Source organism: Syngnathoides biaculeatus, chromosome 1 (genome assembly GCF_019802595.1).
Source record: "Syngnathoides biaculeatus isolate LvHL_M chromosome 1, ASM1980259v1, whole genome shotgun sequence".
Classification (NCBI taxonomy): domain Eukaryota; kingdom Metazoa; phylum Chordata; class Actinopteri; order Syngnathiformes; family Syngnathidae; genus Syngnathoides; species Syngnathoides biaculeatus.
The window spans coordinates 15954817-15977211 of NC_084640.1; the positions used below are offsets into that span (position 1 = coordinate 15954817).

Below are 22395 nucleotides of genomic sequence, written 5' to 3' on the forward strand. Positions count from 1 at the left end.
ACTTTTACGCACTAACACGTGCGAACCGGCAAATAATTTGCGATTCAACCACGCGTTTTCCATCACTCTTGTCACGGGTGTGCTTGGACGGCGGGCGAGAGGCGGAGGTACGACTCTGGAACTGGTCGCCAAGACCACCCGATTACTTTCACATGCCGTGACAAAAACAAGGCGGCGACACCGAACGTGCAGATATTGACATATTCTTAGTTGCTACTCAGACTACAGCAGTCAAAAATGAATGAAACAAATGGAAAAAAAAAATTGCAGTCAGTCCCAAAAAGAAAAGATAAGCGGGAAATCGCTGGCTGTGTAAAAATATATAAATTTGTATTTGACCGGGTGTGTCTTTGCGTACGCTTTTTACACGAAGGTTCCCGATTCCTTGACGATATCACCCCAGTTGGTTCCCTTTCGGGTCGGGATCGCCGCTCGCAGCATCCGGCGCGCTCTGACGGACCGGGTTCCCAATCCCCGTCTTCCTCGGGGCCAAAATGATGGAGTAGCCCGGCTTGAGGCGGGGCAGCGCCAGCTTCAGCTTGATCATCATGTCGGTGGTGGTGTGGAAGTCGGAGTTGAGGATGGGGTCGCCGTTGCGCAGCACCATTTTCTGATAGGCGATCTCGCAGCGAATGGCCTCGCGCTTCGTCACCCGGTTGGTGTCGGCCAGGCGCAGCAGCAGCTTGTCCACGTCCTGCTGGGTTCGGCACGGGCCCCCGTTTTTCTCCACCGTGCTGGTGATGTAGTCCAGGTCCGTGCGTTCTGTGTAGATTTTAAGGGCCTGGCGTCTGCCCGTCTTCTGCTGCGCCCGACCTTTCACCGAATGGGCCCCGGCGGGGGAGTTGGCCGCTCGTCCCCGGGAAGTTTCCTGGGAGTCCGACAAACTCATGTCGTCGGAAGAACTCAAGTCGTCGGAGCTGTCCGAGCACGTGGGCTGTCTGTTGTCGTCTTGCCCCGGCGGCCGGCCGTAGGGGTAGTCGGCCATCAGGACGGCGAACTTGCACTTCAGCAGCTTGAGGTTTAAACTGGGCGGCAGCACTTTGGCAAAACGTCCGCCCGGCAGGAAGTCGCTCAAGTGCTCCTCGACGACGCCGGTGATGGCCTTGATCATCCTCTTCAAGCAGACCCTGATCAGGTCCCTGTTGGTGTGCAAGTCGCCGCAGTATTCGTACGCGCCGCTGTAGGTCTTGTCGTGCAGCGGGAACTGCAGGAAGACATTGGTGAGCTCCTCGGGCACCATCATCGTGCCGGGGTCTTTGGACCACTCCAGGAACTTCTGGTACAGGCAGAGCAGGTACTGGCTGAAGAGGCAATACTCACCTGCGCTCTTCAGGAGCTGCCAGTAGGGACCCACCACTTTGCAGTAGATGATACCCAGAACGCACACGATGCTCTGGATGACTGAATCGCTGGCGTCGGCGACCAGGCTCTCGAGGAGCACGTTGGGGCCCTCGTCGTTGTTGAGCGCCAGCATGTCGGAGAAGAAGAGCCCGATCTCGTTGTGGTGGTGAATGAGGCCGGCGGCGGCCTCTAAGTAGCTGCGGAAAAGCTTGGGAGGGTTCCTGACCAGCCGGGAGGGGTTCTTCTTCTCCTTGCAGAAGGCCACCCAGTGCTTCTTGTAGTTCAGGAGAGCCCCCCGGTTGGGCGTCAGCATGTCCACGGCCATGTGGACGAACCGGGAGGTGGCGCTCTCCGTGAAGTTGACCACCTTCTTGAAGAGGGCGTTCCCGTCGCGGCCCAGCTTCTCGCCCCGCGACTGGATGATCTCGTCCTCGAACGCCATGACCTGTTGCTCCACCGCGTGATGTACGCCCACCAGGAAATTGGCGTTGCTCTGGAGGAAGACCGCCGGGGGCGCCAGCGAGACCCGCTCGTCCACCGACTGAAGCGTTTCCTCGAACAGCTCCATGGTGGGGTGCTCCTTGCACGTTAGCGCGTACTGATTCTTGAAGAGGTCAAAGGAAATCTTTTTGCACGTTTGCGTTTGCCCGCCGTGTATGCTCGACAGCTTCTGGACCGACAGCATGGCCACGTCCAGCAGAGAGGGCAAAACCTCGGCATCTTTTTTTGCCGCTACTACGTCGGGACCGTCGTAAGCGTTCTTGCCTCCACCGCTCGGCGACACTTGCGTCCCAACGAGTCCGGACGAAGAATCCTCCTCGTACTCCTTGGCGGCAGAGCTTTCGTCAACGTCGTACTCCTGCTTGACAAGAACCTTTTCGTGGGGCGACGCTTGTGGGACGACTGCGCGCTTCCTGGTGGACGTTTTGGCACAGTCTCTCGACCGCACCAGATCGAAGGGACTTTGGAGCAAATTCTCCATCACAATGTTCCGCCTGCGACTTCTCGTTTCGGAATTGTGGTAGCACATCTTCAGCTTTCTGATCTTACCCTTCAGGACTCGATAAGCTTTTTGAATTTTGCCATCTTTGCAGTATTCCGGGTCGAAGTTCCTCAGCCAGGTGACCAGGTTGATGGGGGAAACTCGCTCCCGGGTCACAAAGTTGCTCAGCTCCAGGATCAAACCGTTGGTCACCTCGATGGCCTGCGCCCGCTCAGAGAAGTCTTTCATCTTCAAGAGGTGCTCTCGTTCCACGCCGATGCTGTCGCAGATGGGGCCCACAAAGTTAAAGTTGACGTACGACTCCAGGAACGCCCGCCTGGCGTCGCCCGCCAAGCTCAGGGTGGTGGCGACGCCCCTTTCGATCAAGCGCCGAAAGTCGGCCGAATGATACGCGGGGAAAATCCTCCTCAGCCAACTGATGACGGAGATCCACGGGAAGTTGTTGTCCTCCCTCATGAGGCCGCTTTGAATCAGGAGTCGGTTTTTGCAATGTTCTCGATCCAGGTCCAAGCCTTCCCCCGTCTGAGGGCCGACAAAGTCTGCCACCAGCTTCCAGTAATACTCGTCTCCTAAAACGCACAAATATTACGATTATCGAAATGACACACACAAAAAAAAAAATGCATTTTAACTCCAGCTTTCTTTTATCGTACATGCTTTTGTACGTACTCAAATTGGCTTCGATTACAGCTGCTTTTCCACACAAAAAGAAATTCCCCGTGGACTCCATTGCCAGCCCCTTTGAAGAGGAAAAACTGCAAGTTAACCTCCTATCCAAACACTTCGATCTACACGATGTTGTTCCCGTGTTCAAATGTCACCGGAAACAGCAGGCAAATGTGAAAACAAAACAATGTCTACAAAGCTACAAACGGATGTTTGCGTCCCTCACGTGCGAAGCTAACGCTAGCATAACAGAAAGCCCGCTCGTCGGCGGTGGATTACATGCTGTAGCGTTCAAGTCGCTCTCGTTGAAAAGAGCACGGATAGACAACAACGTGCAAAATTACTTTTTAAACGTGATTCCTCTGGAAGGGCTGCATGCAGTCTGGCTACCCTTGCTAAAGGCGCTCCCCCAGCCAACCGACCCGGAGAAGCAACGGCCCCTTTTAATTTAGCCGAAATGTCCAACGCCACTTGAAGGCGTCTTCGAGCGCGTTGTCTGAGGCCGGAAGTGAATGCAAGACTGTGATCGGACGAGCGGTGAAAAGTAACGAGAGCGGGAGGGCTCACGCAATTTAAAATGCTCGCTCACTTTTGCAAAAAAGCACCTCTAACTTTCTGATTTCAATAACTCGCATTTTTTTCCCCCTCAATGTTTTTGATTCTTCGCCGAGTTTAGCTCACTTCCAGATTTTACCGGGGATGAAGTGACCGATTAAGACTCGACTAGACGATCTCCAATCGCTATCCTACGTGGGCGTTCAAACCAATATTTTGAGCCATGGCATCCGGAGAAAGAGTGCGGCATTTAGTCCATCAACTATCAGATATTTCTGCTTTTGTAAAATAAAAGTGACGCGAGGTCCTCCGTCATTTAGGCTGCACTGTTGAATCCACGGCCCAGGTAGATAGCGATCGGTGATTGTTTACCTGAGTCTTAATCAGTGACGCCATACCCGGTAAAAACAGGAAGCCAGCAAGAGAGCGGCGCCCTTGCAAAAGTGAGCGAGTATTTGAATTGTGTTCCGTCTCGCGCTCGTTTCGACGCGGTTTGAGTTCTCCTTATTTTGATATCATATTTTTCGCCTTTGATGCAAACTCCCGCGCACTTTCCTGCCACGACACGCTCTCCTACTGGCCCCGGGACAACTTCCGCTGCACAGTGATTGGCTGGTCGTTTCCCTGTAAAACGCCCCACTGCTTCCGGATTCGCAAAGAACTGACCGCGACATTAACCTTTCCCATTATTCCCTACTTTAATTTATCCAGGACGGACCGTCCATAACCAATTTAGTCCAAACTGAATATAGAAAGCTCATTTGTTTTTTTTTTTGTTTTGTCCAAATGTGACGAGTGAATTATTTTATCTATATTTAGAGAAAACAATTGCAGTCAGCTTTCTTCTTCAGTCGCAGTCTAAGTACCAATATTTGAAAAATCACATAAGAACAAAATTTTAATCAATTTGGAAATTTTGAAATTCTATAAACTAAAAAATATATAGATTAGGGTGGCACTCGTTATATTTCCGCATAGCAGGAGCCAATCATGTTGTTGCAGGGCGTGTCCTGACACGGAAACGCGTGACCACACAAACAAGGTCCAAAACAACAACAAAAACAAGAGGCTCGACTCGAAAGGTGCTTTACAAAACAAAACAAACAAAAAAAGAAAAATCTAAAAGATTTATCTGGTGAAATACAATGACTGCTAACCTTGAACTTCAGTTCTCACTTACCTGAATCGGGACTTTGGTCGCGCGCCGTTCCCGACCTCGGCTGGCGCTAAAGCTAGCAGCTAGCCGAGTTGTTTATTTTGCTCTCTGGTTGTGCGATGGTAGCAAGAAAAGCGGCCGGTGATGCGAACGCAGCTTTCAGGTAAAATAACAACACTTGTCATTCACAATTATCAACACATTTTGATTGTGTTATTGAGTATTGAGTTCGTCACTGAAAGTAATGAATGACTTGAGTCATAATCAAGGAATAAGAAGTGAACACCTCAGAAATCAAACTCTTGTAAGACACGAAGCCCTTTACAGACAGATACACGTGCAAAATTGAAACAATAGATGAGGATGTAAACATGCCACCAAAACACATTTCGAATATTATCAAACAACATGAGAACAAGCGGGAGGTCCACCCCCCCCCACCCCAAAAAAAAGGGGGGGGGGGGCTTGACGGTGTCGGGATTTGCGTGTTCTCGAATCAAGGAAGATATGACAGCGAATGGATTTATCACAAAGGAATGTGCAATATGGACGTCCGGGTCTTATCGAGGTGTGTCTCCTGGCACGATAGCCAAAGAAGAAGACAAAAACTGCCCGGTAACACGAGGTTTTTACATGTATGGGTTGTCGGACGACGCTTTTTTTTCCTCCGCGTGTTCGTTTCATTTCGGACAGTGAAAATGTCGGCTGTGCAAATAAAGGCTGAACACTTTCTCCAAAGAATTTACTTACAGAATATTCCGGGCACTTATGAGTTACAGACAATGGCTGTGGAGAGCAGGTCACAAGTGCGAAGATGCAGAGAAAACGCGAGTCCTTTATCTTGTCCGAAGGGCGGACTCTGGGTGGTGTCAGACCTGTGGCGTGAGATCTTAGACAAAGGGTTACCGTCTCACTAAATATGGTCATAAGACATACTTCAGGGTCCATGGTAAAAGTGGTCGTCTCCCCCCCCCCCCCCCCCCCCCACCCGAAGTCTGGTCCCGGGCCGGTATGGTAACTTTCCGCTCCTTATCTGGTGTCGTTAGTCTCCACGGCAACGACTCGGCGAGGAGAACGGCGCCAACCGGTTTTCTGCGTACAAAGATCGAGGACAACCACCGCGCTCCGCAACACATCCGATTAGCAAATGGACAACACTTTATCCGTTGATTACATGTATAATGTCATATTCAAGCAAATAATCAAAGTGCAATAAAAGTAAAATAGTCTTCAATGGTATAAATGAGATTCCAGGCATTGTTTTAAACACACCAAGAATTCGGAAGATGTTCCTGCAGATTTGGCGCAACAAGTAAAAAAAATGCAAATGCGTGGTCAGTGAGGACAAAATGGAGGATTTCGTGCGCAACGGGATCTGGAAGTTTGTTCCGAATTTCACCGGAAGTCAGTGGACGGGTGCAAAAAAACTGGAGCAATGTGGGAGCGCCCCCACCCCCCCGGGGTGGTACCTGTCAGAAGTCCAATGCAGTTTTTTGGATTCATTTCACAAGCGGCAATTCATTGTTCAAGAAGCAAAGTGGGCGGTATAGCTCTTTACTAAAAATGGCATTTGTACTTCTTAGATGCATTTTTGGACGGTAAATGGCTTCAAATGTGCCTCACAAATCCAGTAATATTCCTCTCTATTTTTTATCTAGATAGTTTGTGACTGGCTTATTGAGCCCATAAAGACCAAAAAACAAAGCATCCCGAGGATGGCGTCCACCGAAGGCGCCGTCGAGGACACGTTCGGCCGGGAAAATCCGAGGTCACAAAGAGCCAAGAAGCAAACGGCGAATAAGAAGAAAAAGGCCCGCGCGAATAGGACGGCCCAGCCCAGCTACACCGTCCACCAGGGCGAGGACATGCTGCTGGTCATATCCAGCAGCACGTCGCAGTACGACGGCTCCCTCGCGCGATTCAAGAAGAAGCGAGGCAGGAAGAAGAAGATCGTTATCGCGCCGGCGAAGAAGAGAAAGAGCAAAGCGTCGGTAGACACGGCGGACGTCGAGGAGATGCCCGCCGACCGCAGATGGGGGGAAAGTCTTCCCGAGGAGGTTCTGGTCAATATTTTTAAGATGGTGGTCACGCAAGATGGCGCCGTCCCCTTCCTCTGCAGGTTGGAATTTTTCCAAACACAGTCCCGACTTGATTTTTGGCCCGATTAGCCAAGCCGAAAGTGATGCGGTTTCTGTCGCCAGGGCGGCAAGGGTGTGCCGGCTGTGGCACGCCGCCGCCGCCACGCCGGCCCTGTGGCGGAAAGTCGCCGTCGGTCGCTGCTGGATCGCACCCGGCAAAAGTCAGCAGCCAAAAGTGCGCCGTCAAATTCAAGACACCGTAGACTGGCTGGCACAGAACAGGTTTGGGACTTGTTGCCACGGTGATACCCGCTCCCTGTGTAAATGTATTCAATTAATCCATCTTTTTTTTTTTTTTTTTTTTTTGTAAAATCCGTTTTAGATTCTCTCAGTTGCGGGAATTCTCGCTCCATCATTGGACCGCGAATGTCGACCACGCGATGGATGTAAGTCGCCGGGTTTACTCGCAAAAGCGGCTTTTTATGTGGTTTTACTTTATTGATTTTGTTTCTGAATTGCTTCGACATGCCACAAGATGTCGCCAAAGGCCAGTCTAAAGAATCAAGTCCACCGTAGTAGCGCTGTTTAGCTTGGGTTGTTAGAGAGAGTCTCACTCTGAGCATTTGTATGCCATTCATTTTTAAATGTAATGTTGTCAGATGGTTTTGAAATAACATTGAAGTGTTTTGGGATCAAATATTTTGATGTATTTCTACTAGAAAGTACTATTACAGGGATTTTAAAAAAATGGTTGTGGGGCGCTTTTTGCGACCCGGTCCTAATCAGATTTACTGTGGATGAATTCTGACAGGTGGTGTCGCAGTTCTGCCCTCACTTGAGCGCCCTCACGCTCTCCTTCTGCACCGGGCCGAAGGAGGCGGGCTTCCAGAGCCTGGGCCGCCACGGGCGCTCGCTGCGGAGCCTGAACCTGCAGCACACCGAGGTGAGCCCGCCGCGGCGAGGCAAGCGCATCGCAGCGTTTGAGAGGGGTGACTCCCAAACGCTGTCTGACACCTTTGAACAATCGGCGATCCCTCGGACGCAAACCGGTGGTTGCGCTGGAAGGTGTGTCTAGAAAAATATGACTGGGTTATCTGTTTTCACTTTGGAGATTTTTCAATGAAACGTAAGCGCCTTGGCTCAAACAATGTGTGGAGACACTCCTTTGAGTAAGAGTCCAATGAACAATCTGATGCTAATTCCGCTATACAGGATTGTCATCATTTTTTTTGTTGTGCGTGAAAAAGAGCGCATTCTGTCAAACGACGTCGATGCAGTACGTGAAAACGATTGCGTGGGACGCGTGTTGCTGTAGTTCCAGTTGGAAGGTTTTCTGGCTTACCTGGACGGCCACGGCGCGCAGATCCAGCAGATTTGGTTCACTCACAGTTGGAAGAACGACCGAATCCTCGCCGGCATCTCGGTAAGGAAAGCGTCCGGTTCCGCCTCTCCAATAACTCGGAAAACGGAGCTTCCCTCCCTCCCGCCGCGTTTCTGGTTTCAGAGGGGATTGTGTCCGCATCTGGAGCTGCTGGAGGTCAACACGAGGCTGGATAGCAAAGACAACGAACTGGCCGTCTGCGTCCAAGCGCTCCAGATGGCTTGCCCCAAACTCAAGGTAGAAAGCTGGACTGGGGTCACAGGACTTGACGGGATTTGATCGAAAGGTTGCGGGGACTCGACTCGACAATGCCGGACTTGCTTAAGACTTGAGACTCTGGTCGATATTTGATCGCAAATTCCTCGATTGTACTGTTCAAATCGAGCCTCCGTTGTACCCATCAGACTTTCCGACTGCTGAACGTCCGCCCGGTGCACAAGACCGTGCGTAGTGCTGCCGAATTCCCTGCGGGTTTCCCTCTGCTGGAGGAGCTGTGCATCGCCACGGCGTCGTACTCCTACGTGACCGACAGATACCTTCGCGACATCCTCTTTGGCTCCCCCGGGCTGCGAGTGCTGGACCTGCGGGGCTGCTCGCACATCACGTCGGCGGGTCTGGCGGCATTGCCCTGTCTTGGTAATTTTTGTTTGAAGTGAAAGTTTTTGCCGAAAAGACTCCACCCATATGGAGGACATCGTTTGCTGCGGCCGGCGCGGGTTCAGTTCCCGCTCGGTGTTGGCGACTGAGTGGCGAGCGGTTCGGCTGGGATAGGCCCCAGCATTCCTGAGAGCCTTGTAAGGATAAGCGTCTTGGATGGATGTTTTTAGGGCTGGAAACCAAGGTCAAGATTGAAAATGACGGTTTCATGCCAGTTTCTTGGTAAGAGTGGAAAAATTGGAGATTTTCAATCCGGTGCTGGTTTGTTTTAGCTGAAACTTTGTTCATTTACATTCTTAAAATAAGAGATCATTTGAGCTATGTTTCCGGGACTGCAAATTTGGGGAACAGCATTGAGCACATTTAGCGACGTAGCCCCGAAAAGCCTTACATTGGCCGACTTTGTGCTTGGCAGAACTGGAGTGCCTGTTTTGGGGTCAGTATTTCAGCAGTCCCGTGGTCTCGTCGTCCTTGAAGAAGGGCCTCCACGCCGTGGCGCAGAAGTGGAAGGACACGTTGCGGGAACTGGACCTGGCCAATCAGCTTTTCTCCGAGGAGGACCTGGAGTTAGCCATGCTCCAGCTGGCCCGGGCCAACAACCCCAACACCCTGCACTCCCTCAACCTGAGCGGGACCAGAATCACGGCGGCTGCCCTGAGGTACCAGGAATCGCGCTTATTCTTCTCGGTTTAGCTTACAAACAGGCGATTCCCGACCACTGGTGTGAGCAGTCATCAGATTGGCCGTGGAAAACCATCCAGTTTCAATGTGCATCCTGGTTCCATAAAGTTTGGGTAACGCCGTTCTAAACTGGTTTTGCCGGGATTTTCCAGGCCTCTCATCGGCCAAACGACGGCGCTGGACTACCTCAATCTGTCCTCCTGTCGCTCTCTACCCAGGGGGCTGAAGAGGCTTTACCGGGGACAAGAAGCCATTCGCCAGTTGCTCGACACATTGGAGTAGAGTCCAGATCATGAGGTGCCCCGTTAAGATTCAGAAACTTTTGTAAAAGGCCTCAGCGCAGACTGGATTCATTCAGTTTTGGAAGTTATTTCGTTTAAGTTTTTGGTTGAAATAAATGTTGACTGTTCCCTTCTGCAGTTCTTAAGTGTTACTTGAGACAAATATCGCACGAAACGTGATCGGTCGTATAGTGCAAGTTCATTTTTTTCTCTTCGCGGGTTGTAATAGCCGAAAAGTTCAACGTTCACGATTTTCTGGAGCATTTTTTTTTGTCAGACGTTCACCTTTGAGCAGAGACTTTTACTGGAGTTAATCAGTACAGCTGAAGAAAGTCGTTCAGAATTCCAGTTCAAAATTATGACTCAAAAATTAGCTTTAGTGTTCACACCCTTGGGTTATTTTTAACATTACAGGAAAAATAGATGATATAAATCTATGCTATATCAAAAAAAATGTTTTAAAATGCATGAAGTCAATTTCAAAGACAATTTCCTCAAATATCAGTAAGACCAAAGACTGAAGTAGAACGCACTCGGGTTAAAAAAAAATCTACTAACGATGGTAAACACTTTACAAAGAAAGAAAAACATCAAAATATTCTTCACTTTTTGACCAAGGGGAGTAAACTTAGTCCGGTGGTGGGATCTGCGACGCACCTCTCAAGCAGTTGGAGATAGGTGAGGTTCTCTCGTGTGTTGGGATCAAAAAAGCCCTTGGTGTCGTCATCTGGGTCCGACAGAATCTGGTTCATTTCTTCATCGAAGTAGCCCCTTTGGTAAGCCACCTGCACAGGCACTCTGTGACTGTGCACAGGGTCGATGATGCCTCCTGTGGCGATTTGAGCCTCAAGAAGACGAATTCCATGCTCTTTGACGATCAGGTCTTTTTTCAGGGCCTGGAACAGCGATATTGTTGTTTCGGTGTAAGGGTCTTTGTATCCTGTGACAGCTCGTTCCGCCGAGAGCAGCTTGTTCTGCCACTCGCTGCCAACCACTTTCTGAGCCACAGCTTCTTTGACGGAAAGTTTCTCGTTGTTGACTGGGTCGATGACAAAGCCCGTGGCAGCTTGGGCCTCGAGGAGAACAAGAGACGTCCCAGGAGTCAGCAGGCCTCTGGACTTTGCTTCATAAATGCTCAAGGTCTCTTTTGTTGACTGCAAGTACACACCTGCGATGCAGTTGGTCCCTTCCAGGTACCTGCGGACTGAGTCCATTTCACTCACTTCCTTTACTGTGATTATTCCTGCGTTGAGATCTTCGTAGAGGTCTTCATTGATGATTTTGGATTCAAGCAACTCTGTTGCGCTGACATCCTTCCGAATGCCGTGGAAGCTTTCGGTCTCTGTGACTGTGGTGGTGATGGTGGTCGTTGTGGTGGTGCTGTCAACCTTTGTTTCTGGTATTTGACACGTGGTGACCGATGATGAGGTTGTGCCGGTGGTCTGCTGCTGAATGATCATCAAGATGATCTCCAAGAAGCGTTCAATCGAGATAGCGCCAGATTTGTACTGTTGCACGAGCTCTCTCCTCTTCTCCTCCGTGACATATCGAGAGTAGAGCAGATCCCACAGTGACACCGTTGTTCCGTGGTACTTCCCACCTGCTTTCGTTGTTGTCTTTGATTTCAGGGTGAGTTTTGTGGCCTCATCAACATAGAAATAGAACTCCCCTTTCTTCACAATGACTAACAAACTAAGTCCAGTCATGGGATCTGTGATACACCTCTCAACCAGTTGGAGATAGGTGAGGTTCTCTTGTGTGTTGGGATCAAAAAAGCCCTTCGTGTCATCATCTGGGTCCGACAGAATCTGGTTCATTTCTTCATCAAAGTAGCCTCTTTGGTAAGCCACCTGCACAGGCACCCTGTGACTGTGCACAGGGTCGATGATGCCTCCTGTGGCGATTTGAGCCTCAAGAAGACGAATTCCATGCTCTTTGACGATCAGGTCTTTTTTCAGGGCCTGGAACAGCGATATTGTTGTTTCGGTGTAAGGGTCTTTGTATCCTGTGACAGCTCGTTCCGCCGACAGCAGCTTGTTCTGCCACTCGCTGCCAACCACTTTCTGAGCCACAGCTTCTTTGACGGAAAGTTTCTCGTTGTTGACTGGGTCGATGACAAAGCCAGTGGCAGCTTGGGCCTCGAGGAGAACAAGAGACGTCCCAGGAGTCAGCAGGCCTCTGGACTTTGCTTCATAAATGCTCAAGGTCTCTTTTGTTGACTGCAAGTACACACCTGCGATGCAGTTGGTCCCTTCCAGGTACCTGCGGACTGAGTCCATTTCACTCACTTCCTTTACTGTGATTGTTCCTGCGTTGAGATCCTCGTAGAGGTCTTCATTGATGATTTTGGATTCAAGCAACTCTGTTGCGCTGACATCCTTCCGAATACCGTGGAAGCTTTCGGTCTCTGTGACTGTGGTGGTGATGGTGGTCGTTGTGGTGGTGCTGTCAACCTTTGTTTCTGGTATTTGACACGTGGTGACCGATGATGAGGTTGTGCCGGTGGTCTGCTGCTGAATGATCATCAAGATGATCTCCAAGAAGCGTTCAATCGAGATAGCGCCAGATTTGTACTGTTGCACAAGCTCTCTCCTCTTCTCCTCCGTGACATATCGAGAGTAGAGCAGATCCCACAGTGACACCGTTGTTCCGTGGTACTTCCCACCTGCTTTCGTTGTTGTCTTTGATTTCAGGGTGAGTTTTGTGGCCTCATCAACATAGAAATAGAACTCCCCTTTCTTCACAATGACTAACAAACTAAGTCCAGTCATGGGATCTGTGATACACCTCTCAACCAGTTGGAGATAGGTGAGGTTCTCTTGTGTGTTGGGATCAAAAAAGCCCTTGGTGTCGTCATCTGGGTCCGACAGAATCTGGTTCATTTCTTCATCGAAGTAGCCCCTTTGGTAAGCCACCTGGACAGGCACTCTGTGACTGTGCACAGGGTCGATGATGCCTCCTGTGGCGATTTGAGCCTCAAGAAGACGAATTCCATGCTCTTTGACGATCAGGTCTTTTTTCAGGGCCTGGAACAGCGATATTGTTGTTTCGGTGTAAGGGTCTTTGTATCCTGTGACAGCTCGTTCCGCCGAGAGCAGCTTGTTCTGCCACTCGCTGCCAACCACTTTCTGAGCCACAGCTTCTTTGACGGAAAGTTTCTCGTTGTTGACTGGGTCGATGACAAAGCCAGTGGCAGCTTGGGCCTCGAGGAGAACAAGAGACGTCCCAGGAGTCAGCAGGCCTCTGGACTTTGCTTCGTAAATGCTCAAGGTCTCTTTTGTTGACTGCAAGTACACACCTGCGATGCAGTTGGTCCCTTCCAGGTACCTGCGGACTGAGTCCATTTCACTCACTTCCTTTACTGTGATTGTTCCTGCGTTGAGATCTTCGTAGAGGTCTTCATTGATGATTTTGGATTCAAGCAACTCTGTTGCGCTGACATCCTTCCGAATGCCGTGGAAGCTTTCGGTCTCTGTGACTGTGGTGGTGATGGTGGTCTTTGTGGTGTGCTGTCAACCTTTGTTTCTGGTATTTGACACGTGGTGACCGATGATGAGGTTGTGCCGGTGGTCTGCTGCTGAATGATCATCAAGATGATCTCCAAGAAGCGTTCAATCGAGATAGCGCCAGATTTGTACTGTTGCACGAGCTCTCTCCTCTTCTCCTCCGTGACATATCGAGAGTAGAGCAGATCCCACAGTGACACCGTTGTTCCGTGGTACTTCCCACCTGCTTTCGTTGTTGTCTTTGATTTCAGGAAGGATTTCGTGGCCTCGTCAACATAGAAATAGAACTCCCCTTTCTTCACAATGGATAGTAAGTTGAGGCCCGTGTTTGGGTCAGTAACACACCTCTCTATAAGTTGGAGATAGGTGAGGTTTTCTTGTGTGTTGGGGTCAAAAAAGCCCTTGGTGTCGTCATCTGGGTCCGACAGAATCTGGTTCATTTCTTCATCGAAGTAGCCTCTTTGGTAAGCCACCTGCACAGGCACCCTGTGACTGTACACCGGGTCAATGATGCCTCCTGTGGCGATTTGAGCCTCAAGAAGACGTATTCCGTGCTCTTTGACAATGAGATCCTTTATCAAGGCCTGGAATAAGGAAATGGTCTCGCCAGTGTAGGGGTCTATGTATCCCGTGACAGCTCGTTCTGCTGAGAGCAGCTTCTTTTTCCACTCACTGCCAACCACTCTCTGAGCCACAGCATCTTCTACTGAAAGTTTTTTGTTGTTGACGGGGTCAATCACAAAGCCAGTGGCAGCTTGGGCTTCGAGGAGAACAAGAGACGTCCCAGGAGTTAGGAGACCTCTGGACTTTGCTTCATAGATGCTCATAACCTTCTTTGTAGACTCAACTCTGACACCGGCTATGCAGTTTGTCGCCCCAAGATACCTTTGTATGGATTCCATTTTGTTCACAGAGTCTACAGTCACTTCCCCTTGTATAATTTGCGTGAAAAGCTCCTTCGAGATGATCTTGGACTCAAACAACTGACTTGCCGAGACCTGCTTCCTCAGTCCTTTGAACTTTCTCTCTTTGGACGATACCTCCGTGATGATGACCGTTAGTATTTCAATTAACTCTTCAACCGTTATGGCGCCGGTCTTGTATTGTTGTATGAGCTGCTCCCTTTTCTGCTGGGATATGTATTCAGACAGCAACACTTCCCACAAGGTCGCATCCTTGCTCTTGAATTTGCCCACACTCATGACAATTGTTTTGTTTTTAAACTCGAGCTCTATTTGTTCATTTGTGTGAAAAATGTCTGATTTCTCCTCGTGGAGTGGGATGAGAAGCAGTCCCGTGGCAGGATCTGTTTCGCATCTCTCCATCAGCTCGGCGTAGGAGAGTTTTTCTTTCGTGTTTGGGTCAAAGTATCCCTTCAAATTTTCAGGGGGGTTCAGCAGAAGGATTCTGAGTTGCTCGTCAAGTAGTCCCCTTTTGACTGCAACATTCACAGGTAGCCTGTGACTCTCGTTGGGGTCCACGATTCCGCCCGTCGCTATTTGTGCTTGAAGTAGACGAACGGCGTCACTTCTTGGAATCAGCTCCTCGTTCATAGCCTCAAACAGTGATATCGTCGAGTCTGTGTAGGGGTTCTTATACCCAGTGATGGCTCGCTCTGCCAGCAGAAGCTGCTCACGCACATCCGTCCCGATGACTTTGTCCTTTGCGGCCTCGTCGACGGTGTAGAACTTGTTTTGGAGCGGATCGACGATCCATCCTGTCGCGGCTTGCGCTTCGAGGAGTAAAAGCGCAACGCCGTCCGTCAACATACCTTCCGATTTTGCCTCGTAGATGCTCAGAACTTTCTGCATCGGATACACTTTCACGCCGGCGATGCTGCTTCTTCCGTTCAGGTACTGTTGCACGCACGCACGTTTAATGACGTTCTCCAAGGTGACTCGGTCTTCCTGCACCTGTTTGAAGGTCTCACTGTCGATGATGCCAGAGACCAGCAATTGTCTGGCAGAGACGAGCTTCCTCAGGCCCGTGATCATTTTGGGAGCTTCGCTCCTGTCCAGTTTTTCAATTGTAGACATGACTATGGTGATGATAATGTGAGTGGTGACCTTTCCCGTTCTAAATTTTTCAATCAGTTCAAGACGCTGCTCTTCGGTGAAGTAGCCGGAATGGATCAAGTCCCACAGAGAAATGGATTTCCCAGCGTAGCGTCCCACCGATACGCTGACGTTTGCCTCTTCAAACGCTTGTTTTATCTCACTGTCAGTGTACAGGCTCACGTTTGCTTGTGAGGCTTTTGGTGTGCCGGTCATCGGTAAAAGGAAGAGTCCCGTTTCTTTGTCTTTAACGCACCTGCCCAACATTTCCATGTACGTCAGATTCCCCTTGGTGGTCGGGTCAAAGAACCCTTTCGTGTCCAGCAGGATTTGATTCCATTCTTTGTCAAAATATCCCTTCCTGCAGGCGACATCGAGAGGTAAGTGAAGGCATTTGACGGGGTCGATGATGCCACCCGTCGCAACTTGGGCTTCAAGTAAACGAATAGCGTGCTCCCTCACGACGAGGTCCTTTTTCAAGGCTTGGAAAAGAGAAATCTTCTGGCCCGTGTACGGATCGGCGTAACCGGTGACAGCTCTCTCTGCGGACAGAAGCTTTTCATACGTCTGAGGCCCGATCAACGTCGCCCGAAGTGCTTGTTCCACGGTGAGTTTTTTGTTTGCCAACGGATCGACCACGAAGCCCGTGGCCGCCTGCGCTTCCAGGAGGCAAAGAGCCGTCCCGGGTGTCAGGATGCCAGATTTCTGTGCTTGGTAGATGCTCAGCTTCTGATTGGAAGGCTGTAGTATCACCCCGGCAACGCAGCTTTTCCCTTGGAGGTAGCCTCTCACGCTGTCCATCTGCGACACGTCGGTGGTCCTTAATGTTCCGTCAATCAGGCTGTTGTATGTCTTTTCATCCACTATTTCCAGCTCCAGAAGATCCACAACGGACAGGTCCCCTCTGAGGCCTCGGAAGCTCAGTTCCGCTTGCTGTTTGATCTCTTTGCTCTCAACGATGACTAAAATGGACTCGATGATCTCCTCAATTGTGAGTCTCCTGGACTTGAAGAGTTTGAAGAACTCCTGGCGTTTTTTCTCCGACAGATACTCCGAATTGATGAGGTCCCAAAGAGTGCTGCGCTTGGCCTTGAAGCGGCCGTAGCGTACAGAAACAACGGTTGTCCTGAACAGTTCCTTCATGCCGTCATCGATGTTGATGATGTGGCTTTTCCCTTTGAGTGGAAGGAGGCAAAGTCCCGTACTGGGGTCAGTGACACATCTGGCCATGAGCTGCAAGTAAGTAAGGTTCTCGTGAGTGTTAGGGTCAAAAAAGCCCTTGGTGTCATCACTGGGGTCGCTCAGGATCTCGTTCATCTCCTCATTGAAGTAGCCCCGCTTGTAGGCCACTTGGACAGGAATGCGATGGCTGTTAACCGGGTCGATGATGCCGCCCGTGGCAATTTGCGCTTCCAAGAGTCGAATTCCGTGATCCTTCAGAATGAGGTCTTTTTGCATGGCTTGGAACAGAGAGATTGTGGTCCCGTAGTATGGGTCTTTGTAACCTGTCACCGCTTTCTCTGCAGAGCGCAGCTTCAGGCACAAATCTGGCCCAACGACCTTGGCTTTGATGGCGTCGTCTACCGAAAACTTTCTGTTACCGATGGGATCGATGATGAATCCCGTCGCCGCCTGTGCCTCGAGTAAAATCAGAGCTGTTCCCGGCATCAGTTTGCTTTTCTGTCTTGCTTGGTAGATGGTAAGGATCTGGGAGTCAGGTAGAAGAACACCTGCAATACTGCCTTTTCCCTGTAGGTACACGTGCAAGTTTTGATCCTCAACCACTTCCTTGACAGACTTCTTCCCTTTCTTGAGATCATCCAGGACCTCCTCACTGATGATGTCAGCCTCAACCAGCTGTTTGGCTGTGACAGTTTCTCTGATGCCTTCAAAGATGACCTTGGTGGTTTTGACGGATGTCTCGATAATTTCCAGAACTGTCGTAACAATCGTCTCGATAGTGAGCTTCCCCTCTCGGTACTTCCGTATGATGGATTTCCTCTGCTCTTCATCCAAGTATTCCGACATCAGCAGCTCCCACAGAGATACCGTCATCCCCGCATACTTGCCGCACGTCGCCTTCACCTTCTTCTGTTTGAAGGCCATCTTTGTTCGGTAGTCAATGAAGGTGTAGTTCAGACCATCGGATTTGTCTCGAAGCGGGAGGAGGCAGAGTCCGGTAGCTGGATCGGTGACGCACCTTTCAATCAGCCGAAGGTACGTCAGGTTCTCCTGCGTGTTTGGGTCGAAGAATCCCTTCGTGTCGTCTCCTGAATCTTCAAGAACGGCTTTCATTTCTTGGTCAAAGTAGCCTCTTTTGAAGGCCACCTCTGTGGGGAGTCGATGGCTGTGGATGGGGTCAATGATTCCACCCGTGGCAATTTGAGCTTCCAGTAGGCGGATCCCGTGTTCCTTCAGGATGAGATCTTTTGAAAGCGCTTGAAAGAGGGAAATTGTTTTGTCGGTGTACGGGTCTCGGTATCCGGTCACTGCTCGTTCGGCCGAGCGCAGCTTGTGGTAATATTCCGGGCCAATGAGCTTGTTCTTCGTAGCCTCTTCCACTGTGAACTTTTTGTTTTCTGCGGGATCAATCATGAATCCGGTCGCGGCCTGCGCCTCCAGCAGAACTAGCGCGGTCCCAGGCATCAGTATTCCGCTCTTCATGGCTTCATAGATGCTCAGTCTCTGATTGGATGACAGTATCGCAACGCCCGCGATGCTGCCTTTGCCCTGAAGGTATTCCTTCACCGTCTCGTTCAGCATCACCTGCTGGGTTGTGGTCGTCCCCTTCTGTAGATCTTCAAATATTTCTTTGTCAATAATCTTGGACTCCAAAAGTTCTGCGGAGGAAATGCCTCGTCTCAGCCCCTTGAAGGTGATGAAGACGGGAAGAAGAAGCAGGCCTGTGCCGGGTTCCTTGATGCATTTCTCCATCAGCGTCTGGTAGTTGACGTGCTGCTGTGTACTCGGATCGAAGAAAACCTTCAACTCTGACATCTGGTCCTTCAGCAGGTCTTTTTCATAGTAGCCTTTCTGTATGGCTGACTCCATTGAAATGTTCGTCTTCCCAACGGGGTCGAAGAGGCCGTGCGTGGCAATTTGCGCTTGAAGTAATCTCAAGCCGTAATCTCTGGGCACCAAATCTTTTTGCATGGCTTGGAACACGGAGATGGTTTTGTCGGTGTATGGGTCAACGTAACCAGTGACGGCCTTCTCGGCGAAGAGAAGCTTTTCCCTCAACTCGGGTCCGATGAGTTCCTCCCTGATGGCCTCCACGACCGGAAGGATTCGGTTTTTCACGGGGTCTACCACACCCACCGTGGCAGCCTGCGCTTCCAGCAGGGCTAACGCCGTTCCGGGTCGAATCAGACGTTTCTTCATGGCTTCGTATATGCTGATCTTCTGCTTGGACTTCTCCAGGTAGACGCCCGCCACAGGGCCCCGGATGTCGGTGTGGCCATTTTGCGGCTTCTCATTTGGATCGGCGGGCTCCATCTCGGCCTAGTGTCGCTCTGCAAGGGAAACGTTTGCATCGAATTGAATGCATTGGCTAAACATTGCACCGGTCCTCAACTGGTGGGTTGGGAGCCAATAGTAGGTCACGGATCCCTGATGGCTGCGGCGAAAACTGATGGTTGAAAACGACGTATGGCCTTCTGTTTGGATTAAATCAAGTCAGAATTTAAGAATTATTTTTTTGTGGCAAGTGGTTGTTGGGGCAATTTCCAGTCGAAAAAAAATAGCAACATCAGTTCATTTAATTGAAAAACAGCTGGGAATGTATTTGCCAGCCGCAAAGGCTGATTTCTCGTTATCCCCCGCGGGCCGTATTTTTGACACCACCCAGTTCAAGTGTTAACCCGCCGGTGATATTTACTAGCCCGTCTATGACATTTGTGCTGCCTCTTAGCATTTGTTAGCCTTCTTCAGGCAAAGCTCGGCGGTTGTTTTAAAATTCCGAATGTAGTTAGTTGTCTTTGTTTCACGTTCGGTTTGACGGTAACTTTAACTGGGAGCTTTTAGTTTTGAAGACGAGTTCACTATGTGCCAAATTGGTCGTGCTTGGGAGGGGAGTCGCTCTACCGGCCACCAGACGGCGCTCGGATCTTGAAAAAGTCGAACGTCGGGTCACTCCTGTGTCCAGGGGCAGCCGTCGAGTTCGTCGTTCAATCGAAAGCAAATAAGCATCCGAAGAACATACCCAGCAAACGTTGGTTTGGTTCCGAGTGGGTCGGCAACCCGGACTGGTGTGAATATCCCAAGATGCAAAATTCCAGGGAAGGTTTACGGCTCCGTCTTCGCCCCTGCAAGAGAAGATGTTCGAGGCAAATCACCAAATTTGCGCCATCATCTGATCCGAGTCTGCGGATCTCAGAACCTGACCGGCTTTATTCGCGTTTCTTTCACGCATTAAGCAGCGAAACTATTAACGGGAGCCATTCAAAGACATCGGTTGCAGCGAATCATTTTCATGACGTCGCAGCTAGAAAATAAAAATTCAAAATCAGCAAACGAGTGCATGCCAACTTGGCGTCATATGCAAGGGGCAAGTTTTGGATTTTGGTTGTGACTTTGCGCGTCAAGCATCGGAGCGTGTAAAGTTCCAAATGTCGCCCGTCACGCTCCGATCCGGGCCGTCCGTGTGCCGCTTTGCGACGAACCTTCAGGCCTGACTGGCCGCAAGTCGGCACACAAAACAAAAACCGGCGCTTCCTGTTTACGCGACAGCGGCATGCCTGCGCCCGTCCTTGTTGGCAAAGCGTCGCAAACTTGGATCGGTGTTACAATTATTGTTTTATCAAGCATTAGTTTCTATTGTTCTCGCCCTGAATCGTTCTCTTTGCGAGCGCCGCGCGTGACGCGGAATGCGACGCCTGGAAAGCGATGCCCCCTCTTCTGAACTCAAGCGGATACTCCCGAACACTGGGAGGCGATGTCCCCCTTCTGACCTCAGACCCCAAACATGCTAATCTCCATTGGGTTTATCAGGACACTGTTGCAGTTTTGAAGAAATATGTACGTTTGCGTTGGTGTTGGTGTGGGGGGCGGAGGAGGAAGAATGAAGCTCCAGGGAGAAGCGATAGCGAGGGTGGACGACTTCAAATACTTGTGTCAACAATCCAGAGCAATGGGGAGTGCGGTCAGGAAGTGAAGAAACGGGTCCAAGCGGGGTGGAACAGTTGGCGGAAGGTGTCTGGTGTTCTACGTGACAGAAGAGTCTCCGCTAGGATGAAGGGAAAAGTTTATCCGGCCATGATGGACGGATTAGAGACGGTGGCAGGAAGCGGAACTGGAGGTGGCAGAAATGAAGATGTTGAGGTTCTCGGTCGGACAGGGTTAGTGATGAGCTCCTTAGAGGGACAGCTGGACAGTTGGATGTTTTGGAGACAAGGTGAGAGAGAGAGAGAGCAGACGTCGACGGTTTTGGACATGTCCAGAGACGAGAGAGTGAGGAAATTGGTAGGAGGATGGTCAGGATGGAGCTGCCAAGGAAGAGAGCGAGAGAGAGGAAGACCAAAGAAAAGGTGGATGGATGTGGTGAGGGAGGACACGAGGACAGTGGACAGCGTTTAGAGACGAACGGCCGAGATGGGAAAAGATGACACGCCGTGGCGACCCCTAACGGGACAAGCCGAAAGGAAAAGAAGATGACGTTGCTGTCGCCATCTGTGAACTTGTAGCCACGCAACCAAGAAAAAGAGGCACAATACTGAGGCTGACTCGGAACGCGGTTCGGAGGTGCAGCCGGTCAGCCGGTCAGCCGAACCCGTTCTCCTCATGAGGAAATCAAAGACCTCTGATTTGCGAAAAGCTTTTCATTTGCGACCGATTTTCACCCCCGCGCCACAATCCAGGAAAGGCTCGGAGGACTTTGAGGACGGACAATGGACTGGTCAACCTGGACGTTGGATTTTCATCCAACAACATTTGCAGAACTGGAAACGGGAAACGGAGGAAAGTCCCACATTTTGTTCCAGCGGCTCAAACTCGTTTTTGTTTTGTTTTTTTCTCTCTCCGCTCGGCTTCTCTTTGATCCTTTGACGGCGTCGCCGGTGCGATTCCCGACGTAGCGACGGAACGCTCGAGTCCCGCCGCTTTTCACGCAATGTTAACGATGAAACGTGAATAATGTGACCAAAAAATACTTATTTGTACTTTCTTAAATTCATGGGAATGAATGTATAAAAGTTGCAAAGTGACAAAAATCCAAATTGATAATTTTACATTACTTTTTTTTTTTTTTTTTACTAAAAAAAGACTAAATGAACTAACGGGAGGGTCCATACATACACGCATATATTCATTTTTTTTTTTTTTTTTACGAACAAGATCAAAACAGATTTCAATATGTCCAAGATTAAGGCATCATCTTATCCTTTGTACATTTTTTGAATATTTTTCAAGAGCTGTACTTGCATTTTTGAATGTTTTGTTTTAAGGGAGCAGCTTTGTTGAAGCCGGCGGCCCCCCCCCCCACCCCCCCACGAGCTCACCGAGGTCTCGCCTTCCTGCCTGCCGCGGGCCGCGCCGGTCCCCTCGACCCAGAGCCGGATAAAAAGCCCGTTGCGTTCCAAGTATTCGGGTCCCGGTTTGTGCAGCGCTACTTACCTTTTTGCGTCAAGAAGTGAGAAAGCGTCTCGGCGCGATGAGGCAAGAGTGACATTTGAGCGACTGTGGCGAAAGGTAACTGGGTGAGGAATGTTTGCGCTCTTTTTGATCCAAATGGGTGTGGGTTCACCGAGCTCTCAGCGCCAGCAGAGCAACCGAAAGAAAGAAAGAAAGAAAGAAAGAAAGAGAAACCACCCCCCCCCCCACTCACCCCGTTCCGATGAAACAAGATTTGACCTTAAAGACAAGGAAGGCGCTTACTTGTTGCACAAAGTCCAAGTTGTTCCGCGCGGTCCCGAGGCGCTCGCAGAAGCTCCTCGGAAGTCCTCCGCGGTGGTCGGATTTAAGGCAGTCCCGCCGGGTCCGGTCCCACCCACCCCCCTCGGCCGAGGAAGTCGGCTCCTCCCGGGGAGGTCCTCGGGGCCGC

The 22395-nt window shown here is 50.3% G+C and overlaps 3 protein-coding genes across 12 annotated transcripts; 1 reads left to right on the forward strand and 2 right to left on the reverse strand.

Moving 5' to 3' along the window:
- Positions 1-378: 378 nt before the first annotated feature.
- LOC133502386 (uncharacterized) lies at positions 379-5670 on the reverse strand. 4 transcript variants are annotated; one of them, XM_061823153.1, is made up of 4 exons: positions 5472-5670; positions 3014-3083; positions 1321-2913; positions 627-1204 (listed from the first exon to the last, which is right to left on the reverse strand). In XM_061823153.1, exons 1-4 carry the CDS (start codon positions 5667-5669, stop codon positions 774-776), a joined length of 2292 nt encoding a protein of 763 aa, XP_061679137.1. In that variant the 5' UTR covers position 5670; the 3' UTR covers positions 627-773. The 4 variants fall into 4 exon arrangements, with proteins under 4 accessions (XP_061679109.1, XP_061679119.1, XP_061679128.1 ...); XM_061823125.1 differs by having other exon boundaries at positions 379-2913; XM_061823135.1 differs by lacking the exon at positions 5472-5670 and adding an exon at positions 3938-4068 and having other exon boundaries at positions 379-2913.
- fbxl6 (F-box and leucine-rich repeat protein 6) lies at positions 3950-9933 on the forward strand. Of its 7 annotated transcripts, XM_061823625.1 has the most exons (10): positions 4539-4884; positions 6384-6840; positions 6923-7081; positions 7182-7245; positions 7611-7742; positions 8115-8222; positions 8304-8417; positions 8585-8816; positions 9253-9496; positions 9671-9933. In XM_061823625.1, exons 1-10 carry the CDS (start codon positions 4866-4868, stop codon positions 9798-9800), a joined length of 1659 nt encoding a protein of 552 aa, XP_061679609.1. In that variant the 5' UTR covers positions 4539-4865; the 3' UTR covers positions 9801-9933. The 7 variants fall into 7 exon arrangements, with proteins under 7 accessions (XP_061679587.1, XP_061679594.1, XP_061679569.1 ...); XM_061823603.1 differs by lacking the exon at positions 4539-4884 and adding an exon at positions 3950-4008 and having other exon boundaries at positions 6380-6840; positions 8115-8417; XM_061823610.1 differs by lacking the exon at positions 4539-4884 and adding an exon at positions 4301-4427 and having other exon boundaries at positions 8115-8417.
- A 149-nt stretch (positions 9934-10082) lies between these two features.
- On the reverse strand, positions 10083-22377 carry eppk1 (epiplakin 1). Its single transcript, XM_061824168.1, has 4 exons — positions 22230-22377; positions 19561-19663; positions 13347-18871; positions 10083-13269 (listed from the first exon to the last, which is right to left on the reverse strand). Exons 3-4 carry the CDS (start codon positions 18852-18854, stop codon positions 10402-10404), a joined length of 8376 nt encoding a protein of 2791 aa, XP_061680152.1. The 5' UTR covers positions 18855-18871; positions 19561-19663; positions 22230-22377; the 3' UTR covers positions 10083-10401.
- Between the last annotated feature and the right edge of the window lie 18 nt (positions 22378-22395).